Below are 25,325 nucleotides of genomic sequence, written 5' to 3' on the forward strand. Positions count from 1 at the left end.
GTAGACTGTCCTGGCAAGGAGCAGTTGGGTGTATCATGGGTTATCAATTATAGAACAGTCTCCGCTAGGTGGGTTTGGGGAACCACCAAGTCCTTAGAGGTTTAAGTGTTTGTGCTTATACTTCTTGGGCAGATACATTGGTAAAGCATCAAGATTTAGGGCTAGGCATTGTGGAGTAACCAATCCCAGTTTGTGTCTTAGCTTTTGTGGGGTTTAATTCATCATGGATGCTAAGATCATCTTGAGGATGGCTTTAGCTCCATGTTAGGCTTATGACAGCTCAGCTGCATTGCTTCAGGCACTGGAGCAGGAATTCCCCTGCAGGCCCTGCAGAGGATGCCATGCTGGTCTGGCTAACTCCGGCAGACATTCACACTCTAAACTCATAGAGAAACATTTACACCACCAGCTGATCCATTCAGGTGTTGACACCTGTTTATTTAAAACAAAGGCCACCATTGCAGGGGCTTACTAGTCAGTCATAGGCCCTTGTCCTGTGCTCATGCTGCTGGGCCAGCTGGGCCCCTCCTGGGGTCCAGCATGGGGGTCCTGGAAGAGCTCCAGGACCAAGGGGTTGACACAGGTGTTGTAGATGGTGATGCCTTCCCCTTGTAGCAGCTCTTTGTCACTGTTGTCGTCCCACTCATCCTCCTCAGCCAAGGCGCTTGGCTCAGCCTCTGGCAGTTGCAGGACTGCCCCTTCTACCCACTGCTTGCTGGGGGCATGGGCTACCAGCTGCTCCAGCATATCCTGCTTGCTTGTGCCATTCTTCAGGAGCTCTGGCTGCCACAGGTTGAAAAATGAGTTCACTCTTGTCATGGTTTAACCCCAGCCAGCAACTAAGCAGCACAGAGCCACTCGCTCACTCTCCCACAGTGGGACTGAGGGGAGAGTCAGAAAGGTAAAAGTGAGAAAGAAACTTGTGGGTTGAGATAAAGCCAGTTTAATAATTAAAAAGAATTTTTTTAAAAAAATTGTTATTAAAAAAACAATAAAGGAAGAAGAAAATGAAACCCAAGAAAAACAAGCAATGCAAATTAAAACAATTGCTCACTATCAACTGACCAATGCCCAGGCAGCCTCCCTGCCAACCTCCACCCACCAGCTTTATATGCTGAGCATAACATCCTGTGGTCTGGAATATCCCTTTGGTCGGCTGTCCCAGCTGTGTCCCCTCCCAATTTCTTGTGCACCCCCAGCCTACTCGCTGGTGGGGTGGGGTGAGAAGCAGAAAAGGCCTTGACTTTGTGTAAGCACTGCTCAGCAGTAACTAAAACTTGCCTGTATTATCAACGCTTTTCAGCACAAATGCAAAACATAGCCCCATACCAGCTACTATCAAGAAATTTAACTCTATCCCAGCCAAAACCAGTACATTTTCTACCCCTTATTCCATACCATTTATGTCATGCTCAGGTCCCACCCTATCATAATCATCCTTGTTCACCACCATCACCCCCCTTCCCATCCTATGGTGCGTATTGTATATATATATATATATATATGCACACACACACAGAGATATCATTCCCTTAGTTCATTGACCACCACCCTGTAAAATGTCCATGAATGCCTATAAAATGTTCATTGCATTCATTTAGTCTATGGCTTTAGGGACCATCTGTTACGCTGGTGTCTCAGGACAGGACAGGTGGTGTTGCGTGTTGCATTGGGCACCGAAACCAGGTCAAGTAAGGTCACTGATGCATTTGCATTGCTTCTTGTGAGGTTCATCCTTCATTGTTTCAGGTGGTTTCTGCCATAGTGCTTCCTATAACATGCAACTCAAATCATGGATTGTTACAATTTAAATGTATATCAATTGCAATCGCCATTCCTGGTCCCTTTGGGCCAGGTTATAGGGTTTAATATTGCAATGAGCTTCTACCCTTGCCCCTAGTCTGGCTACCAACAAGGGTTTCCTGCTATTAGTACCTTTGACACACAGCAGCCACAGGAGTGGTAACACAGCATCACGTAAAACTGCCATCACACAACTCAAATCACAGGCTATTTTCACCCAGGATTAAAATAACCTTGAGGTACACATTGGATTTCCCTGTCTTTCTGCATTACCCACTAAGTGAATGCAGGTCCTTGAGCAAAACAATCCCACAAATGGATTTGCCCATTCTCAAGGAAGGAGTAACCCAGACAGTTTTTCCCAGACAGTTCCTTAGATGTATCACAGGGACTTTATCTCCTTCCAGCGTGCAAGGGTTTTGAGTGCACAGGGGTAGGTCAACTGGCAGATCCTCTAAAGTAGCCAAGTGACTTCTGCTAAATTCGTACCCCAGTGCTTGAATGTCCCAGCACCCATTGCTCTCAGTGTAGTTTTTAACAGTCAATTGTATAGTTCAATTTTCCCACAGGTTGGTGTATGATAGGGAATGTGATACACCCAGTCAGTGTCATGTTCTTTCGCCCAAGTCTTCATGAGGTTGTTTTGAAAATGTCTGATTCAATTCTTTCAGAGGTGCTGCGTCACCAAAGAACTTGCTTTTCAAGGCCCAAGGTAGTATTCTGAGCAGTGGCATGGGTCACAGGGTACATTTCCAATCATCCAGTCCACCATTGTAAGTACATACTGTTGCCATAGCAGGTTTGTGATAGTGTGATATAATCAGTCTTCCAGGCTTCCCCATATTGATATGTCAGCCATTGTCCTCTATACCAAAAAGCCTTTAGTTGCTTAGCTTGTGTGATTAGGACATGTCTGACATTCATGGAGAACCTGTGCAATGGCATCACTAGTCAGGTCCACCCCTTGATCACAAGCCCATTTGTGTCATGGGCTCATCAAGCTATAACTCACTCACTCATGTTCCCAGTCCAGATATACCTGAGCCACTTTGTTATGGGTTTGTGTGGCACAGGTTTGTTTGGTAGCAGGGGAGGGGGCCACAGGGGTGGCTCCTGTGAGAAGCTGCTAGAAGCTCCCCCGGCTCCAAGTTGGACCCACCTCTGGCCCAGGCCAAGCCCATCAGTGACAGTGGTAGCACCTCTGGAAGAACAGATTTCCGAAGGGGAACCTGCAGTGAGTTGGGAATTGGAATTTGAGAGGAACACCTCTGCAGATACCAAGGTCAGCGAAGGAGGAAGGGGAGGAGGTTTGCCAGAGGTGGTTGATGCCCCTGCAGCCCATGGTGAGACTGTCCCCCTGCAGCCCATGGAGGGGAGGCCCCCAAAGATGGCTGTGACTCCACGGGAAAGCCTGCCCTGGAGCAGTGTGTGACTGAAGATCAGCCTGCAGAAAGGACACACGCCAGGGAAGTTCAGGAAGAACTGCAACATGCTGAAAGGACTCACATTGGAGAAGTTCATGAAGGACTGTCTCCCATGGGAGGGACCCCACACTGGACCAGGGAGAAGAGAGTGAGGAGTCCTTCCCCTGAGGAAGAAGGAGCAGCAGAGAATGTGTGGCAAGCTGACCCCAAGCCCCATCCCCTGTTCCCCTGCACTGCCAGGGGGAGGAGGGAGAGAAAACCAGGAGAGGAGTTGAGCCAGGAAGGAGGGAGGAATAGGGGGAAAGGTATTCTAAGATTTGGGTTTACTTCTCATTATCCTTGTTTTGATTTGATATGTAGTAAATTAAATTGATTTTATTTCTTCCCCAAAGAAATTTTTGCCCGTGACCATAACTGGGGAGTGATCCCTCCCAGTCCTTATCTCAACCCACAAGCCTGCCTTTATATTTCTCCTCATCCCACTGTGGCTGGGGTTGGGGGAGTGAGCAAGTGGCTGCATGGTGCTTTGTTACCAGCTGGGATGAAACCACAACACACTTCAATTCTAGCAGCCTGGTCCACCAGCTCATTGTTTCGATGTTCTTCAGTGGCACAACTCTTGGGTATGCAAGCATCTACATGACAGACTTACTACCAGTTTCTCTACCCAAGCAGCAATATCTTGCCACAATTCAGCAGCCCCAATGGGTTTACCTCTGCACTCCCAGTTGCTCTGCTTCCATTGCTGTAGCCACCTCCACAGAGCATTTGCCACCATCCATGAGTCAGCATAGAAATTTTTCTCATTCAGCAATATCTAAAGCCAGCTGGATGGCTTTTACTTCTTCAAACTGACTTGATTCACCTTTTCCTTCAGCAGTTTCTGCAATTTGTTGTGTAGGACCCCACACAGCAGCTTTCCACCTCCAATATTTTCCCACAATATGACAGGGCTTACTGCTTTTCATTTGCTGGTGATTTACTACACAGCAGGACCTCTTCAGTATGAGTCCCCTCCTCTGGCAACACTCCACAGTTTCAGCCCTCTGGCCAGTCCACGATCACTTCCAAAATTCCTGGGCAGTTGGGGTTTCGCATTTGAGCCTGGTACAGTACCAGTGCAACCCACTTAATGTAGCATCAGTTGCATGATGCACAGAGGGGACCCTCCCTTTGAACATCCAACTCCACACAGGCAAACAAGATGCCAAGAGGAAGTGTGCTTCAGTACTGACTATTTCTGAAGCAGCTCAAACTCCTTCATATGCTGCTAATATTTCTTTTTCAGCTGGTGTATAAAGGGAGTAATAAAGACAGGGCAGGAGATGGGGAGCAGGGAGAGGTATTCTCAACAGCAAGCAGTGTGACTTGCTGTAGGTGAAACTCAAAACTAGCTAGGAGAAATCAGAAGTTTTCACATACTATACCTACGCAGCCACGGTAAAACTGAAACAAAGAAGCCTGGTTCATTGTCATGGTTCGTATAAAATTGCCATTTATTAGTTATTCAAAATTACTAATCCCGAGTAATTTGTTCACAGCAGACACAAACACTGTAACACACATTCAGGCATATTCTACGTGAAAGACTTAAGTCATCTGACTAGCCCTTCTCATTTCATGGTGGAAAGTGTTTGAATTCACTTTCCCCAACCTGACCTTTTGCATCTATTTTAGCTTCTATGAAATCTCAGTGGTAAAGGCACAACTGCAATCAGAATTTAATCAGAAAGAGCTTCGATCTCACTAAGGGCCAGCTTTCTCTAAGAGATCTGAGGCATCATCTACCTACTACCCACTTTTAACAAAAACAGCCAAGGATCACTCAAGAAACTTTCCTTGGGAGAATACCTGAACCCATGCTGAAGCCTTCCTCAAGTCTGCCCCTTTTCCTGCCTGGAAGTCATCCAGACAGAATCAGAGGACTTTGACTCGTGGGTCTGGAATTTTCTTGCATCTGGCAATCCCAGACAGATGTACATCTAGCAGTTCTTCAGCACATATACAGAGTCTAGAGTGTATCAGCTACCCAGATGAAAGAGTCAATCTATTGCTTATTGGAGTCACTGAAGACCTTCTATGGAGCACTATGTGTAAATACCATTCAGAAAATTACACACATAACAAGTCAGTCCCACGAAAGGCCTAGAACTGCATCTTTCCAGGCATAGGTAGTGTTTATCTTAAGTCTACGAAGGATAACTTGACTTGTGCATCACCGTGGACTTCCTATCATTACTTCTTGCTCAGTCTTGCCATTTTAGAAATGGTCTTAATATCTTCTTTATTAGAATTATTCAATGCTAAAATATTAAAATGATCTGGAATACTCCAAAACACATTCTTAGACTTATGTTAGACTCATTTACTACTACATACAAAATTTAAGTGGGATCAGGAAAGGAAGAGTATTGAGATACTACAGGGAATCTTGAAGCCTAGTTTTTAAAGCAAAATCAGCACCGAGTTTCCGCATGACTTCTGCATGACTCAGCTCATGCTGCTCTCTTTTAGTAAGACCATAGTTTTCTTTCACGTACTTTGCAAAGGGCATTAGATGTGTCCTAGCAGGAGTGCCATCCTTCCGAGTGGGCTGACTCAGGACCAGCTGCCCGCCACAGAAGGCACACCTGAAGTGCTCTGTGTCCAGAGACTTGGAATGACGTCCAATCCTGAAATGGAAGAATAAGTACTTTGACTTCACACATGTAGTAGACAGTACTTGTGGGAAAGGGCTCCTTTCATCTTCTGCCAGGCTACTTAGGTCAGATTTCTAAGCTAGCATTTTAAAACAGGAAACAGACTACATACTTCACACAGTGGAACAATCAAATCTGTATTACACATTTCTTTATGCTAAACCTTTTTCCACTGCCTTTTCAGCTTGGTTCCTTTCTCTGACTCTTTTAGTCTATTAGTATGAAGTGCTACATTTCAAAACACCTCCACAACCCATGTATCAACTACCCCTCAGAGTCTCTCCTCAAAGCCATCACCATCAAATCTTCTCAATGCTCTGTTGCATCTAAGCAACTAAGACATTGCATAATCATATTAAACACTTCAGGAAGATTCTTTGATATGTGAAATACTGTTTCCTTCCAGTGCTTCTGGAAGTAGCTCATATGATCTTGAGAAAAAAAAAATCCCATGCAAGCTTTCTAAGCATGTATTTAGCCCCTGAAGTGAGGGGGGAATAATAATCTTAAAAAAGTCACACCATTGTCAGCCACTTTCCTGGGCTATGCAGAACTGAATTCTCAAAACTTCACGCTTTCCCACTGTGATGGGTTAACCCTGGCTGAACACCAGGTGCCCACCAAAGCCGTTCTATCACTCCCCCATCCTCAGCTGGATAGGGGAGAGAAAATATAACAAAAGGCTCACGGGTCGAGATAAGGACAGGAGAGATCATTCACTATTACCGTCACGGGCAAAACAGACTCAATTTGCAAAATTAACTCAATTTATTACAAATCAACCAGAGCAAGGTAATGAGAAGTAAAATGAAATCTCAGAACACCTTCCCACCACCCCTCCCTTCTTCCCGGGCACAACTACCCTCCCGGATTTCACCACCAAGCCCCCCCAGCGGCACAGGGGGACAGGGATGGGGTTTATGGTCATCACACGTTATTTTCTGCCGCTTCACCTCCTCAGGACGAGGGCTGATCACACTCTTCCCCTGCTCCAGCGTGGGGTCCCACCCATGGGAGACAGTCCTCCACGAACTCCTCCAACGTGGGCCATTCCCACGGGCTGCAGTTCTTCACGAACTGCTCCAGCATGGGTCCATTCCACGGTGTGCAGTCCTTCAGGAGCACACTGCTCCAGCGCGGGTCCCCCACGGGGTCACAAGTCCTGCCAGAAAACCTGCTCCGTGGGCTCCTCTCTCCACAGATCCGCAGGTCCTGCCAGGAGCCTGCTCCAGCACAGGGTTCCCACAGGGTCACAGCCTCCTTTGGGAACCCACCTGCTCCGGCGTGGGGTCCTCCACGGGCTACAGGTGGAGATCTGCTCCACCGTGGACCTCCCTGGACTGCAGGGGGACAGCCTGCTTCACCAGGGTCTTCACCACGGGCTGCAGGGGAATCTTCGCTCCGGCGCCTGGAGCATCTCCTCCCCCTCCTTCTTCACTGACCTCTGTGTCCGCAGGCTTGTTTCTCTTACATGTTCTCACTCCTCACTCCGGCGGCAGTTTCTCTCCCGTCCCAACTTTTTTTTCCGTCTTAAAAATGTTATCACAGAGGCGTTACCACTATCACTGATTGGCTCGGCCTTGGCCAGCCAATCCGTCTTAGAGCCGGCTGGTATAGGCTCGCTCTCTCTCAAACACAGGGGAAGCTTCCAGCAGCTTCTTACAGAAGCCACCCCTGTAACCCCCCCCCGCTACCAAAACCTTGCCAAACAAAACCAATACACCCACTGAGACTGAGGTCATTACATACAGAAGCCTGTGGTCAGCTATGATATTCCAGAAAAGGCAACACCTTCTATACCCATGAAAAGTAAGAAGTCTTTGAAATTACTATAGCAACTATTTATTCTGTTTGATCTCAGCAACATAAATAGCTCTCATTTCACAAGTGCAGTAAGCAAGACAGAAGTCTAACAACCAATGTTGCAATCTATCAGTACAGCTGTGTCCTAGCTTCAACCCTTCATATCACAGTGCTGCTCACATCTGTGTGGCTCCAGATATCTATTCTTCCTTTAATACATATACAAGCTGAAAGAGTCCATGAGATAGATCAACTAGAAAACTGACTGTAGCTTTTGTAGAGTTTTAAACCAATAGATATCATTATATTGTTGGTCTCTACATTTTACATAGCACTACCATAACAAAGATACAAGATTAGTCAAAATGTTTAGTCTTAATTCAAAGTCATCAAGATACAAAACCCAGAAAGCTTCCTCTGATACTTTGTTCTAATATCTAATTACTTTCACACATTTTGTGCCCAGTTTTTATCAGGACTTGTTCTGCTTTTGAATTCCAGTTACTACTAACTGACCTCTTTTGGCATCATAGTCCTCAGCATCTTTACAAGGATAAGCGTATAAAAAATAACTCAGTCCACCATGTCAAGTCTAGCACTCTTCTGTAGACTGTTTTTCCTTAGATCAAACCTAGACTGTTGTCATGGCACATTCAATGATGCTAGTTTATAAAATGTCTACAGATTTCAAAAGAACTTGGAATGCCTTATTTCTGCAACACATGCTAGTACTTTGCTTACATGCATTCTACAGGGTTGTACCAGATCCAGCCATTGCTCCATCAGTGTAGGCCCACAAGTATTATTCCTGATGTAGTACTTAGTTAAGACTAGATGTACCACCCCCTACCAGAAAGCCTGTAATAAGATGAGTGTTGATCATGAAATCAGAGATAAGTGGTCAAAAACCATCACAAGTTCACTCAGTATTAACTACAGTAAGAAGTGAATCCAAATTTACATCATTTGAGCAATATTTGAAAAGTGAGAGCAGCCACATGGGTGTGACCTTTCCCTGCCATGTCCTTCAAAGCTGAGGCACATATTCTGATCATTTACTGCTTCCCAAAGACCTTCCATCACCACCAATGGTCCTCAGATGACACTTCTGCCTGTCCTGACCTCTGAACTGGAAATGAAACTACCTGGAAACAAACACATGGAATCACATAGCAAGGTTCTGTAGGCTTGAGAAATGTGAAGTGACAACTCAGAGAGTATCCCAACTGCTTCACAGTTTAAGAGACCCATGATTTCTAGAGACAGGAGACTGCCAAGTTAGAGACAAAGTTAATACATAGTCATATGCAAGATCAAAACATTACTCACGTAGATTTGCACAGAACACACTCATAGATGAATTTGTAATTAATCTCATAGCTGTGGCATCGTGTTACTACTGGCAGTTCCGGATGAATCACAGCTGATTTATTGGCATAGAATCTCCAGAATCGTCCATGTCCATCGCGAACACCATTGATCAGCCAGGTGGCTGCATGGCAAACCTCATGAACTAGCGTGTCTCGAAGACGATCTTGGGTAAAGCAAACAGACGTTAAGATCAGTCAGGTATGGGGAAGTACAAACTTTCATCCTTAGTCACAACGTCATGCCTTTGATACTCTGTTTTTATTAAGATGCAAGAGTTAATTTGGAGGTTGGAATTACCAATGTTTTGATAAGATAAAATGCCCCAAAACAAGGTTTTACTCTGTGCATTTCCAGTTTTGTGATTAGCCCTAATTCTGCATCCTAGTTACTTTCCTGCACACCTAATCTGTTTGGATTTTTTGTTTGTTTGTTTGGGTTGGGTTTGTTGGGTTTTTTTCTTAACGAGACCTGAAACACCTTTATTTAGACCAAGATTAATTGATTGCTTTTGTAACATTGGTATTTTTCATCCAGAAACAACTAGAGTGGAGCACTGAATTTTCTCCACAATTAGAATAGAATATTTCAGTTAGAAGGGACCTACACTGATCATCTAGTCCAACTGCCTGACCAAAAGTTAAAGCATGTTAAGGGCGTTGTCCAAACGCCTCTTAAACACTGACAGCCTTGGGGCATCAACCTCTCTCTAGGAAGCCTGTTCCAGTGTTTGGCTACCCTCTTGGTAAAGAAATGCTTCCCAACATCCAGTCTAAACCACCCCTGGCACAGCTTCAAACTGTTCCCACATGCCTTATCACTGGATAGCAGGGAGATCACCACCTCTCTTTCCACGTCCCCTCCTCAGGAAGCTGTAGAGAGCAATGAGGTTGCCCCTCAGCCTCCTCGTCTAGTAGACAAGGCCAAAGTTCTTAGCTGCTCCTCATAGGACATGCCTTCTAGCCTGTTTTGGGGTTGTGTGGCAGGGTTTTGGTAGTGGGGGAGGGGCTACACAGGTGGCTCCTGTGAGAAGCTGCTAGAAGCTTCCCCGGCTCCAAGTCAGACCCACCACTGGCCAAGTCAGACCCAATCAGCATCAGTGGTAGCACCTCTGGGATAATGTATTTAAGAAAGGAAATCTGCAGTGGAGAGGGGAGTGGAAGGTGAGAGAAACCCCTCTGCAGACAGCAACGTCAATGAAGGAAGGGGAGAAGCTGCACCAGAGGAGGGATGTCCCTGCAGCCTGTGGTGAGACGGCAGGCTGTCCCCCCACAACCCATGGAGATGAGCAGATGCCCACCTGCAGCCTGGGGAGGACCACATGCCAGAGCAGGGGAATGCTCCCCAAGAAGGCCATGACTCCATAAGAAAGGTGTGCACTGGAGCAGTCTGTGCCTGAAGGACTGCAGCCCACGGAAAGGACCCACACTGGAGTAGGGGAAGAGTGAGGAGTCCCCCCCCTGAGAAGGAAGGAGCAGCAGAGACAAGGTGTGATGAACTGACCCCACTACCCATCCCCCTGTGCTGCTTGGGGGGAGGACGTAGAGAAAACCAGGAGTGGAGTTGAGCTGGGAAGGAGGGAGGGATGGGAGGAAGGTGTTTTAAGATTTGGTTTTACTTCTCATTATCCTGCTCTGATTCAATTGGTAATAAATTAAATTGATTTTGGTTTTTTCCCCCCAAGCTGAGTCTGTTTTTTGCCCATAACCATAATCAGTCCCTCTCTGTCCTTTTTTTGACCCACAAGCTTTTCATTATATTTTCTCCTCCCCATCCCACTGGGGGGCAGGAGTGAGCAAGCAGCCTCATGGTGCTTTGTTGCCAGCTGGGCTTAAACCACAACACAGCCCTTTTACCAGCTTTGTTGCCCTCCTCTGGACACATTCAAGGACCTTCACATCCTTCTTAAATTGTGGGGTCCAGAACTGCACACAGTACTCAAGGTGAGGTTGCACCAGCACTGAATACAGCGGGACAATCACCTCTTTTGACCAGCTGGTTACACTGTGTTTGATGCACCCCAGGATGTCATTTGCCTTCTTGGCTGCCAGGGCACACTTCTGACTCCTACTGAGCCTGCTGCTGACCAGCACCCCCAGATCTCTTTCTGCAGGGCTGATCTCCAGCCACTACTCTCCCAATTTAGACTTGTGCCTGGTGTTACTCCATCCCAGGTGCAGAATCCAGCATTTGGACTTCTTAAATTTCATCCCATTAATCATTGCCCAATGCTCCAATCTATCTAAATTCCTCTGCAAGGCATCCTGTCCCTCAAGAGAGTCAACAGCACCTCCCAGTTTGGTATCATCAGCAAACTTGCTAATAGCGGATTCAACTCAGGCATCCAGATAATTGATAAACATATTGAACAGGACTGGCCTTAGAATTGAACCCTGAGGAATATACCACTGGTGACCAGTCACCAGCCAGATGTAGTCCCAATCACTACAACCCTTTGAGCTCTGCCCTTCATCCAGCGCACTCATGAACCTGCTCATCCCACAGTTGGACAACTTGTCCAGAAGGATGCTGTTAGGGACAGTACCAGTAGTCTGACTAAAATCCAGAAAAACTACATCCACCGCCTTCCCTTCATCCACTAGGTGGGTGACCTAATCATAGAAGGATATCAGACTAGTTAAACAGGACTTCCCCTTTGTGAACCCATGTTGACTGTGCCTGATAATTGCATTATTCTTCAAATGCTTTTCAATAGCACGCAGTACGATCTTCATAATTCTTCCAAGAAGCGAGGTTTAGACTAACAGGTCTGTAGTTCCCTGGGTCTTCCCTCACGTCTTTCTTGTAAATTGGAATAACGCTGGCTAGCTTCCAGTCAGTAGGGACCTCCCCAGACTCCCAAGACCATTGGCAGGTCACTGACAGGGGTCCTGCCATAACATCCCCTAGCTCCTTTAGTACTCTGGGGTGAATCCCATCAGGCCCCATGGACTTGTGAACATTCAGCTGATACAGCTGGTCCCTGACAATTTCAGTGTCCACAAATGGAAAAATCACTGTTCCCACGCTCACGGTCCCCCCTAACTCAGGGGACTGGGCAGCTCAGGGTCTGTCAGGTTTATTAAAGACCAAGGCAATTGCCTCTGCTTTTTCTTCATCCCTATTAATCAGATAACCATCTTCAACAAGCATCAGTCCAATGTTTTCTTTAGGCCTTCTCTTGCTATTAACATACTTTAAAAAGCCCTTCTTGTTATCTGACACAACACTGGCCAGTTTCAACTCAACTGAGCTTTGGCCTTCCATGTCTTCTGCCTGCATACACAAACCACAGCTCTGTAATCTTCCTGCAAAGCCTGACCTCACTTCCAGAGACCATATAATTTCTTGTTTCTCTTGAGCTCCACAAGAAGCTCCCTGTTCAGTCAACTGGTCTTCTGCCCCGCTTGCTTGACTTACAACACAGTGGGATTGCCTGTTCCTGTGCTTCTAAAAGATGCTTCTTAACAACTGACCAGCACTCATGGACTCCTAAGACCTCAAAAGCTGATTCCCAGGGTACTCTTTTTGTACCTCTCAAAGCAAATTTAATAAGCTTACTTAAAAATATTCTATTAATTACAGAACTGGTTCTCCTACAGTAACTGCAACATTCATTTCCCCAAATTGGGAGGGGATGAGGCAAAAATAACTGTTACAGTACCCACCACATAATAGAACTTAATTTGGCAAGATCAGGCAACCTGTCTTTATTCCAGCTTTAAAATACTACTAATAAGGTGGCTAGCTATGATGGAAGAAGTTAGATTTTAGATTGCCATTATAGTACATATAGAGTTACAATAACCTGGTCTTCAAATCAATAAGAAATATAAACAAAATACTGCAATTAGCATGAATACATCTCTGTTCTCAGATCTTGTAAATTTGCCCAGCCTCTTAGAAGGGTTGTGAGGACAAGTACTACCATTAATGGATTTATTCAAGAAAATTCAAAGTAAGGTCCAGTTCCAGGTCTCTTCAGCCTCAGATTCATGTTTTTATCTCTAGAACTTGCTTTCTCAAAGAAGAATCAACATATCTTTTCTTTTACCTACCTGCAGAGTCACAGACTTTCTCAGAAAGTTCTATGCGAGCGTAACGCTTTGCTTTAGGACCTTCTGTCTGCCCAGTTACACAATATCCTGCTGTTTTTCTCATTTTCTTATTCCAGATTATTACCATTTTCTCTGGCAACTGAAAAACAAAACAGAACATGTAATCTGCCCTCTCCTACCTCTCTTATCTTCTACTGGCCCTCTGGCTTCCCCCTGTATTTACTGCAAAGCCAGTACAGGATGTGTCTGGTTAGTGCTCTTAATACTGTTGTCACTTAAGATGCAAACCCACCCTCCATGGCTTCTCATTCCCATCATCAGTTTTTCTGTAACCAACACTGGGAGTTTCACAATGCAAGATGAGACAAAAAGTCCCTTAGTGCATTGTTAGCATCCACAGTAGTACATGCTCAGAAGTTCTACAGCTTAATAATTTACAGATCAAATACCATCTGCTTTGGTTGTTCTGAACCTGCAACTTGCCATTTTAATTTGATGCACCTTCACACTGCAAAACAATGAATAATCACCCCTTGCTTATCTGTGCTACTCCTGATTTTATAAGCCCTCAGCATATCCATCCTGGTTAGTTCTGTTCTTTTACTAACAGTTTTCTGTCATCTAAATTAGTTAATAAGCTTAAGTAACTGGTCCAACAATAGTAAGTGCCAGCACAGGTATAGAGCTGAAGCACTGTGAAGTAGGATATTTTTCCTTCAGCAATAGTGAGCCTGTTCAGCTCAGCTTTATGTGAAATCATGACCTCTGCCTGTCCTTGGTCAGCTCAACAGTATTTTCTCAGCTGCACAGAAACATTTTCCTTCCTGAAAGAAATTCTGCTGGAATTACTGAGGGCAGCATCCATCCTTTCAAGGATGTTTCTCACCAGAGGAGGGTTTCCAGTATCCCAGAAGATGTAAAGGTCAACACAGCAGTTCTCTGAAATTGAACCTTTAATTTGAAACACAACTTATAGCTTTAGGCTCACCCAAAAATGTTATTCAAAGGATAAGCAGCTTTTTAATCTGTTCCAGAATGGCAGACATGAACATGCAATAGGAATGAATGAAAACTGCATGTAACATGACTAAGCATGAGGCAGTAGGCCCTAACAACAAAGGGAAGCGCTTTTATCCATCAGCTCCCTACTCCCCAACATATGCTCCCACTACTTGCCTTCTGTCAGCTGCTGGCAAGAAAGTTGTGCTACAACTAGCTCTTAGGCTGTGGTAACACTGCAGAGTTCACTAGTACATGTTACTTCAGTAAAAGCTGAATGAGCAACAGTTGTAGGCAACCCTGAGCTTCTTTCCGCAGCAGAAAGCCATAGCTGCCTTTGCTGGGGTCTACTACCACAGAGGCAACAGAAACAATCCCAGGCTGCTGAGTTGATGACCATGCAGGTACAAGAAGATACATGAAGATAAATTATCAGTCACCTCTTCAGAGATGAAACTGATCCAAGGCCCCTCATGTAGCACTTCCTCTCAAAGGCTCTTGCACACCAGACTGCTCACTTAAGGATGGTACACCATTACAGCAGGGAAAGCAAGCCAAGCTGAAAACTGCTGCATCACAGTAGTGATAAACCCCTTTCAAAGAAATTGCTTGAACTAATTCAAACGTAAGCTATTGCTATAAAGCTTAACTTCTACTAACTGAAGAGGATAAAGAGCAATCACATCAAAAACTGAGGAGCAACATATTAACAAGTATTTTAGAATTGTAGTTTTTGTTTTGAAGCCAACCTTCTGCTCAAAGATGGTTCTATTATACAGACAGTAGAGCTTCTGCGCCAGCTCCTCTTTATTTCTCTTGAAATACTTCACATAGTGGGAAGCTGGATTTGAGAGATCTTGCAAGAAACAGCCAGGCACTGAGCACACCCTGAGCCTGCAAGAAAAGCCATAAAGCAGTTTACTGAAGTACAGAGATACCACGCTGAAAAATAACAGCCACTTTATTGCCAATAAAGATCTCTGGGATGCTGCCACTGGCATAAACCTCTCCTGACTCTTTTCAGTAGCTTGCCCTCATGAGGCCAGTGGGGCACACATGTTTATACTGTCGTCTTCCCTCTTCAGGACCATGAAAGGGCAGAACTGTTGCAATAGTTCTGCATTTATTTCATTAATTCACAAAACTAGATTATGAGGACCCCTAAGTAGGAAAAGAGGGTGGCTCAGATCTTTGTGACACAGCGAGCCAAAATTGTACCAAAACTTGATCAGTATATGAACAGCCCTAACATGATCACCCACTATAAAGGTATATTTTCAGAAACATAGCCAAAGATGTTTGGGAATCCTCAGGACTTCATTCAGGGGAAGTGGATATTCCACTAGGATTACTAACTCCACTACTGCAGTATTCTGACAAAGCATCAGCTCTGAAGACATCATTTAAAAGTTCTGCATTGGTATATACAATTATAAAATGACTAAAGGAAACATCACATGGCTAAAATGCAGAATAAAGGCAGCTATTAGAAATGAAAAAGACATTCTTCTGAAAAGCTTAAGCTGCATCCACATATAGAAAAAGAAACACGAATTCTGCAAGTTATAAGGATACAGGTCAAAAATACCAAGACAAGCCTGTTAAAAGGCATGAATTACTAATAGAAATAGTTTTAATATATATTCAGAGGCAGGCAGTTGGATAGACAGAATCTGCAGGGCCAGCACATGTTAGGAGTATGCTGTGCAAGACAAGGAATAGCAAGAGAGCTAACTTTTACAAAGAAGATTTGACATTTGTCAGATTTAGTTGTTGTCATCAATTCCTCTAAGTGAAGATTAGCTTATATTCTGCCTGTCATACCTGAGACTGAAAGCTTTGATTTCCAGCTACTTAACTATTAACAACTGCTGAATTGGTAGCAGAAGTTTCTAGGTACCAGAAAAAACAGAACATCACCCTAGGCAAAATGCTTAGCATCTCTGTCCAACTATAATGGTCCTAGAACATAGCAAAGATGAAGAAACACTTACCTTTTCTCTGTCTTTTCTGATTGTGAGCAACTGACCAATTCATTCCTAGGAATACTTGCAGAAGCCTTTATCCTGAAAGGTGTTTCTTGAAGTGAAATGGAGTTTGGCCTTGGTGCCTTGACTCCCTCCCCTTTCAAGGGCTGGGCACCTTCACAGGGTGGCTTGATGTTTTCTAGTTCAACAGAAAGAGTCACAAGATTACACACTGTCAAAGAACGGGGAGCACAGATATCAACAACCAGGTAACAGACAACAGTGAAAAAAGTCAAATATTCCACCTCAGCATACACACTCTTGCTGTGCATACTTGAATGCAAAGGCTTTTACAACTGATGGAAAGGTAATTTGCTGTTATATACCACAAAAGTTACCATTCAATGAGTGGTAGACTCCAAACTTTCAAACATTCAGTTAGTAGGAAGCCGAGGGAAAAGAATTTGTGACCTCACTCAGGCATTTCTGTGACATTTCACTAATTCAAAATACGTCACCAGCACACTGGGAGCAGTAATGCAGACACCATCTGAACAACAAAAAAATTCATTTTAACCTTCTGTTATGTACCATAAGTCACACTGTTTGTTTCAGAGGCAAGTTCTGATCAGATAGCTGCCTACTTCACCAGTCCACATCTGGACAGATAGCCAAGATGACTTGGCCCTTACACCAGAAATCAAGGACCGCTTCAAGGCTTGCAGTTTCAGATGTGTTCTCTCTGCTGGCTTTTCTATAACTGTTCCCCTATTTGGGCCACTCGTTGTGAGAGACTGAAAGAGTTAATGTCTCAAACATTGTGGTAGGGCAAGTTCTTCTTAAAGACAAACCCAGCACAGCAAGGAACCAAGGTGAAAAGCCCATCAGCTCAGACATCAGCAACAGGATTGGGAGGGCATGCTGGAGGGTGTGCAGCTCCCTGTTCTGATAAGCTGTTCTGATACAAAGATCAAACAATGGCCCTGTCTGCAGGGAAGAAGTTACTCCACAAACGACACCCAAGCCCAAAGGCTCACAAACTGCTCATTAACCTGACGAGTTTGGGTGCCAGCCCAAAGGAGGAGCAAGGATGATAAAAGGACACAAAGTGAAGCCCTGGGTGCGCAAGCCCACCGGGACCAGACCCCTCAGCTGACTGGACACCTTGGCTGACTGGACCAACACTGGACCCAGGACCGGTGAAATCTTTCTCTTTTCCTTTTTCTCTCTCTGTCATCTTCTCTCTTCCCTTTTCCTTTTTCACAATCCCTACACCTCATCCATTTCAAGACATAAACCATTGACCAAGTCTAAGACTAAGAGTGGATCCAGCTGCCCCTAGACCCTTCTCTGAGGAGGAGTCTGGAAAGCAAGGGGGTCTGCTCTGAACCTCGTGACTCAACGGGAGGGATCTCCTTATTCCCTGAATTGATGTATGTGGTGGTTACACAGTTTACAGAAGCAGGTTTATGCCAATTCCGGTTGTGAGAAACCCTGCCACCTACTACCACACCTCCCCAGTTCAGTTTGCTTCTGTCATGAATAAAATCTTTAACTGATCATTTGGTGTCATTTCACCTTAATTTAGCCCGAGGGAATTTCGAATTAAACACGACTCCCTGGTCTGTCCAGTCTGGTTCGTGACACTCATCTCCTTTCACTATTCAGCCATATACAGGGAAGCCAATGCAGCTGCCAGCTCACTTCTAGGATGTTTTATAGACCACATTGACATATTCCAATAAAACAAACAAACCACCTTTTTCCCAGGGCATATTTCTATGCTGTCAGACATACTCTTCCATAGGTGTCCTTGCCAGTGAGGAAGGCACTCTGCGTTTGCTTTTCTAGAAAGAGATTTGTTTTCACCTGCTTGTACTCAGCAATAGTCCTTTTCACCCTTTGCAATCTTTCAGTTGGAGCTCACTTCAGTTAGAGAAGGAACTACTGATTTACAAAATTTTCATTATAAACTGCATTTAAAATAAGGAAATTATAAATTCAAATACTAAATTAACAGCATCTAAACTGCTCAAAATTTCAGTCTTACTAAAACAGCAGCTTCACATTAACTGCTATCATACATTTAAAAAAAATTAACATCATTCAAAACCACCAGTTAGATTTGTTTTCAAAACAATTTTAAAAATTAAAAATGCCTACAATTATAGGAATTATAAAAATAAACAATAGTGAGAAACTTAAATCTTGATACCACACGACTAGTAGAATCACTTTTCAAAATGCTCAGAGGAATAATTTCTGATTGCATCAAATTCAATTCCAAGATGCTGGGTTGCACTTCTAAAGCATATGCCACACAATTGAAAAGAATTAGGCAATTAGCACTACCATTGCTGCCAATCAGTAGCTTGCAAGTTAGCCAAGAACAATTGCTTACCTATTGTGCTTGGCTGGTAGACAGTTTTACTTGTGCTTAAGATTGGTTTTCGAGGTATACTCCATTTCCTTATCCGTTCTATTAATGATTCAAATTCGTCATCTGAGCTATCTGATTCTACCTCTGTACTTTGCCTCCGTGCCACAGTTGGCACTTTATTTTCTGTACTTTTTTCACAGTTTCTTTCTTTCCTTCTAACAAGCAAGTCTGGACTGCCTCTGGAAATTGACTTTTTCAGATTTTGTGGAGGTGGGAGTTTTATGCACCTCCGACTCTCTTTCAAGTCATTCACTCCCCCTTTTTGGTAGTCTTGCCATGAACTTTCTACAAAGACAGAATCTTCAATGTCACTTGAAGCCTCTGGATACTGCAATTCTTGGCAGCAAGTGTTCTTCTTTCCAGAAGTCATCAACTTCTTTGGGGTCTGAAGATCCTTCTGTGCTGCAATTCAAAATAAACAGCTTAAAGTTTTGGTAATTTCATTTAGGACACCTGCCTTTGTCTTAACACAAAAAAAAAATCCCTTGAAAGACAGGAAAACACAAAGAATAGAAAGATATCCTTGCGTTTTCTTTATTACACCCTGCTCATTTATCATCATACTAAATGGAAAGTCACCGAAAGATGTATAAAAAAACCCAAGCCTTAAACCCCATGTGTGTATACATCAGCCATCAGACCTAACAATCCTGAATAGGTAGCTAGCACTGGCATAATCTTTGTTCCCACTAACAAAAGCTACATGCATGTAAGAGCAAGGCTGAACATTTCACATTAAAGTTTTATAACACCAGCAAGTGAAGGGTTAAAAATGCTCAGCCTTAGCTGATCAGACCATAGCCTACAGCACAAAGCACACACTTGCCAACAAACGAGGCTTCTGACATCTCTGATTTGACCAATCAAGACCAAAGTATCATGTCAGATCTATTGGTGACTTTTTATTTTAATGATGCTTCTGGTCCACTTTTAGAAAAGCATTTCCCCTCCAGAAAGCATCCCAATAGTTTTTTACAGTCTGCAGCTGGCATACATGTTTCAGGGCTGACATTCACACCAGCTGCAAGAGATCCCACCCTTCTTGATCAGGGGTCAGAGCTTCTCCAGGTTCACATGAGATCACTATTATCATCCCTCACCTACTAGAATTCTATCACCTGATTGCTGGCCCAGCAACCATGTAAAGAATTCCAGAGCCCTGTTCACTCCTTCTAGGAAAGTCCAGTTTGCTCGTATCAATGAGAAGTGTGCCAGACAGCTGTAGTCAGGATCTGAATGTTAGTAAACCAAGGCACTTTCCATCCCTTGGGGGAAAAGAGGGGTCTTCTGCTTGGACAAGCATTGAAGCCCCTCAAGTCATGGTTTGCCAGAGCGTCTTGTAGCCAGCATTCACACGATTACACACAGGACCTTGGCTAAAGACGCTCCAAATTAAAGGACCCTATCTGTAGCTCTGCAACACCCATAGGCAAGACTGGCCTGATTGCCAATATCTACATCAAATTAAAGGTATCTAGCTTAACAACAGCTACCTTCTTCCTTTACTCAGTGTCTTTTAGCCACAGAGTGAGCTGATACAGCCATAGGAACACTACTTCGCCTATCCTAAGTCCTGTCTCCACAGTGATTATCCCATATTTGCAGCTCAGTCTAATCAGCCATGAGTCGCTACTCTCTTCACAGACCCAGATACTAGCAGATAGCCTAGCCTACTGCAGACCTACAGCAATGCTTCAAAATGTACACTTGTCAGAACAGTATAACCATGCTTTCCTGTTACCCCAGAGGAAAAAGAAAAGCCTCTCCTCTGGTACCCTTCAAGGAAGAGACAAAGTGATCTTATGTTTAACAGGCTCCCTGTTATAAATTTCTGAAAATTTATGAGCTCAGCAATGAATGCTAACTTTCCACCCATTAAAATGCCTACTTCATATTTGCTGTTGGACAATTATTTACCATTCTTTGTTGTGCTCTCTCTCACTTTAAAGTCCAAGAAGAAATCATCCGAGTCATCAATTAAGTCCTTCAAACTATAAAACAAGCAATTAATGTGAAAAAAGGTAGGCACAAGCAGGAAAACAGAAGAGTAAGTTTGCCTTACTAAAAAAGCAAACAAAAAAGCCACCCAATAAACCATTATGAGCTGCTCACTGCAAATGTTACCAAATATGTCCATTGACAGGAATGGCAAGAGCACGTACACCTCCAAACATCCCATTTTACATTTGACTTGAACATACAGATTGAACACATAACAGTTCTTCTGTCTGCACTGACTCCTGTACATACACACATGTACCTGCCTATGAATCACTAAAACTTTTGATCATTTTTCTGTATTCTGAATAGTAGATACGATACAGAAAACTAATATACAAACATTGAAGAGTCATTAATTACAGCACCTACCTTGCATCCGCCTTTTTAGAAACAGATTTGGGAGTTTTCATTCTAGCTAAAACTGAAGCAATAAAATATTAATTAAGAACAAGGTTCTGTTTCTTTTGTTATGCTTTTTTTTTTAAGAGAAAAGTTTGCAACTAGTAAAAATTCAGTCTAAAGTCTTTAGAAAAAAAAACAACAAAACACAAACATAAAAATGCTTTACATGTAATTCCAACTCTTAATTCCTCAAAGCTGAAAGCAACTTTCTAGCATTTCCTTCATTATTGAATCCTTGACAAGCACAAAGCCAGATAAGAGCCATTATGTATCTTGCAGTATTCAGTATAGCCTCTTCATATATGTGGATGGAAGAGGGGGTGGAATTGAATGGGTTTAACAGTATTTTCCCCAAGCATATCAATGACTGCAGGTAGTAGCTTTCCTACTGCAAAGAGTTGTCCACATGCTTATTCCACTAAGTGACTCCAAAAAAGCGTTCAAACGAAATGGTAACAGTAATAACCCACTGCAGAACAGAAATTCAATATTACTACTCAGAAATAAACACATTTTAATCACTCCAGGAATGTTGTGGTGACTGCTAAACATGAAACATGATTCAGGTAGCGGTACCGCACATGCTTCAAATAGTGACTCTTGAGAGATTATCAGAAACGCCATCAAAATTTCACACACCATCATTATGAGAGATTCAGGAAAGTTGAAGGGGAACAAATTTAATTAAAACATAAATCAGGCTGGGGAGAAGGGAAACAACAGTCCCTTCTTCAGAACACAATGGGTCAAAATAGCAGTTAAGGAGCGTTCTCACAGTCTGAAGATGCATACATGACTTCAATGGTATTATAAACTTTTGCACTATGCCATAAGCCCAAAACCAGAAGATAGGTTTGTTGATATGGCTGATTGGTAGATTCTGGTACCAGGAAGAACAGCTGAGCTCCACCCAAATAGTACCCTGAAAACACACTGTAAGTTAAAAGGCATAGGATGGGACTGGGTGTTGTCCTCTTTGAGGAGGAGCACAAGTTGGGGGTGGGGGGGGAAGAATTCAAGACCTTGAAACTCAAAAAGTACTTGGAGCAATAAATTATTCTCAGTTTTAACACTCAGTAGTCTTCACCACTACTGTCATTACAAAAGAAGTAACCACAGCATCTGCTGCCTTCCAAGCCACCACATCAAGGTGGCTCATTGAAGCACAAATGGCCAGCAGCCAGCTTTCCTAGATGTTCATAACCACAGTGTTCCTAGACCATGAAGCAGGACCAAACTAATAAGATGGCCAGCTGGTCACAGAAAACCAAATACTTACCAAAAAATATAACTTGCTACTTAATAAATCAATTCTCTTTAGTTTCTTGTCTCTTAGCATATATTTTCATTTCACTCTTTCCTACAACTGTCACTATAGTGATGGTATGGCAATAGAATAGCTTTGCAAATATTTGCAAAACAGCTTTGCAAGTATTCTGCTCCAAGCCCCGACTACCAGCTACCCAACTCTCAGCTACCTTCCATGCCAGAGCTGACACATGACTTTGGTCTCAACAGCCTCCTGGATGGAGGAGACAAAGAACGAGTAGAAAAAAAGAGCAGACTATCAAATATGTAATTTTAAAAAATTACAGGAAAGTGAGCAGTGACCTAATGAATGGACAGTATTGAAACATTTATCAGATTTAAAAGCCCAGTAGTAGTGCAGGAACTATACACAGCTCATTTTAATTCAACTGGACGCAAGTAGTAAGGCTTGACAATGCTTAAGATCATTCACATGGCACTGAGCTGGAGCACAGCATGTACTCTAAAGTAATGAGAAATCTGCTTTAAAAGCAGCTGGACTAACATGAGAGTGTTATGCAAAAGGCAAAATAAACAGATATGACTTGTTGCCTTACCATTACTACCATCTCTTTTCAAATGTTGAATACATAGTGAGGAACATGTTGCAAGATATACAAACCATTAAATTACTTACCACTCTAAAACTCACTTGAGATGTGGTAAAGCCATTATTAGTCCACCTAAGGAACAAGCTAAATAGACCTCTTGCAATAGGAAAAAAACCAGCGTGTGCTCAACTACCCTAGCACAAAATGATAGTCATAATGGCTATTACCATAAAGAAAAACACAAATATCAGGTACAGGCTAAACAAAGATAGGAAATTATGCACAGCAGACGCCACCACATAAAATTTAGTATTCAATTCCATCTTACCAAGACCTCAAGCCACTACGAAAAGTCAAAAACATCCCTCCAACTGGTTAAGATTCACGCAGCAAAAGCCATGACACATAAGAGGCAATTCTGAGTAGTTTAGACATGTGTTTGGAACTGTAACTGCTTAGAGAAAATGTTTATTCAAAGCCTCTCCATAGACTAAGAAGGAAGCAAGTGAGTAACATGGAACAGACAGAACTGAGGCAACAAGAAAAAGTAATGCCAGGCAAAAAGCATCCGAAATTGAGACATGAGATTCAAGAACACTCACTGTGGCAAGGAGAAAATGTACTTTGCAGCAGGAGCAGTGAAAGAAAATAATGCATAAAAACTACTTCATTATAACTAGACAGAAATGTGTCCTTTTCATACTCCTTCAGAAAACAAAATAACATGTGCTATTACTTACACATTTCAAATTCTTCATCGCTGCTGGAAGAGAAGTACAGGGCATGGCTGCAAAAAATTAAATACAGAATAGTATCAAGAATGTTAGGTCAACAGCAAGTAGATCTGCATCTCCACTGGTCTGAAATGCCTGTGAACACTGAGAACCAAATGTATACTGAAAAAACACTGAACATCTCAAATAGGCTAAGCTGTTCTAAATTATTTAAAATAGAAATATTAGAACTTGTATACTAAAATTTTTAACAACCATATATGTTCAATATTCAAGTAGCAACCAATTGCTGTCAAAATCTGAAAGACTGAACCGTTTGGAGACACACAGGCTTAGGACATTACATTGGTTTAAGTTCAAATTGGTGTCAGAAGGGATAGAAAGCTTGTTTCTCATCTTACATGTGGTATATGATCAGGTAGAGAACGCTGTGTTGTATTAAGTCTAAAATCTCAAAACATGCAGCAATGAGAAACAAGCTGCTTTTGTACAAAATACACTTTAAATATGGCTGCCGTAAATATTTAGCAAACCGCAGTAGCTTTCATAAAGCTATTTTAAGATGCAAAATGGATGCATTACTACTTGGACTGCAATTCTCACGCAAACGTAGAGGCAACCCATAATACTCTTACGAAATTATTTATTCCATTTTCTGGCAAAACCCAAACGTTAACACCTTGAAAAATACACTACGCAATTGCTTAAAAATACGCAGACAGCTTCTTTTAATTACATTACAGTTACTCAAACCTTAAAGGCTATAATTCTGAAACATGCTAATACCTACCAATTATCATAAAACAATCGAGTGCATAATCAAGAACTATATTTAGATATGATCAACAACAATAACGGAGGACGCGTGAGGTGGGGCTGCTGCCCCACCGACCACCACCTCACCCACCTGCCGCCCCGTCGGCCCTGGCTCCCCGCGGCCACTCGCCCCGGACCGCGGCCACCTGAAGCCAAACGGCAGCAAGAGCCGCCATCGCACGAGTCTGAAGGCCCGCCGCCGGGACGTCCTCCGGCCACGCTCCCCGCCTGCTCCAGACATTGACCGGGTGCGGGGGCGGCAGTGGCGGCGTGGCGCACCCCGCGGCCCTCACCGCCCTGGGGGGCCTGCGGGCATCTCGGCGGCGGCGGCGCCCCGTCCCGTGCCTCCTCGAGCTGCAAGCCAAAGAGAGCATGAGCGGCCGGCCGGGGCGGTGGCGGCGGGTGGGGGCAGAAGGCGGCTAGAGGGCCCCGACGCACCGCTGCCTGCTCCATCCCGCTTCAAACCGCCCGCGCCCCACGGCAGCGCTTCCGGGACACCGGGCCAGCCCGCATGCGCGCCGCCCCGCGCCTGCGCACAACGCACAGGTGGCCTGGCGGGAGCGGCCCGCGGAGTCCGCCGGTGCTTGGCCGCTGCTGGCGCCGGAGGAATCGGCACCGGCTCCAGCTGAACTACGGCTTCGGCCACCGCCACACACAGACGTAGCTCGTAAAAAGGCTGTTACCCCCCTCGTGATACCAGACAGCTGTTGCTAACAGGAGAGGGCGTGAGAGAAACTACAGGCAGACTTCCCCTCCCCAGGGTGCGCAGGCAGCGATGGCACCCCACCGAGAAGGGGTGCTCAGCGGCCAGGGTACACCCAGCACCAGCAAGGACGGAGTGTCTTAGGTGCACTGACACCTGGCAGAAAGTGGAGTCTCAAGCTAAGCACAACCAAGAGACATACTGACCTGCTGCGCCCCTAGCACCATTAGCAAGGTTGACACTCATTTC

General features: G+C 44.0%; 1 protein-coding gene across 1 annotated transcript; it reads right to left on the minus strand.

The window, feature by feature from the left end:
* Positions 1-4,709: 4,709 nt before the first annotated feature.
* Positions 4,710-24,826, minus strand: GCNA (germ cell nuclear acidic peptidase). Its single transcript, XM_049828203.1, has 10 exons — positions 24,465-24,826; positions 23,564-23,610; positions 20,932-20,983; positions 20,479-20,552; positions 18,523-18,963; positions 16,149-16,320; positions 14,904-15,048; positions 13,156-13,294; positions 9,059-9,263; positions 4,710-5,899 (listed from the first exon to the last, which is right to left on the minus strand). The coding sequence occupies exons 1-10, from the start codon at positions 24,824-24,826 to the stop codon at positions 5,647-5,649; spliced, it is 1,890 nt and encodes a 629-aa protein (XP_049684160.1). The 3' UTR covers positions 4,710-5,646.
* Positions 24,827-25,325: the final 499 nt, after the last annotated feature.

This window comes from Accipiter gentilis, chromosome 24 (genome assembly GCF_929443795.1).
Source record: "Accipiter gentilis chromosome 24, bAccGen1.1, whole genome shotgun sequence".
Lineage (NCBI taxonomy): Eukaryota > Metazoa > Chordata > Aves > Accipitriformes > Accipitridae > Astur > Astur gentilis.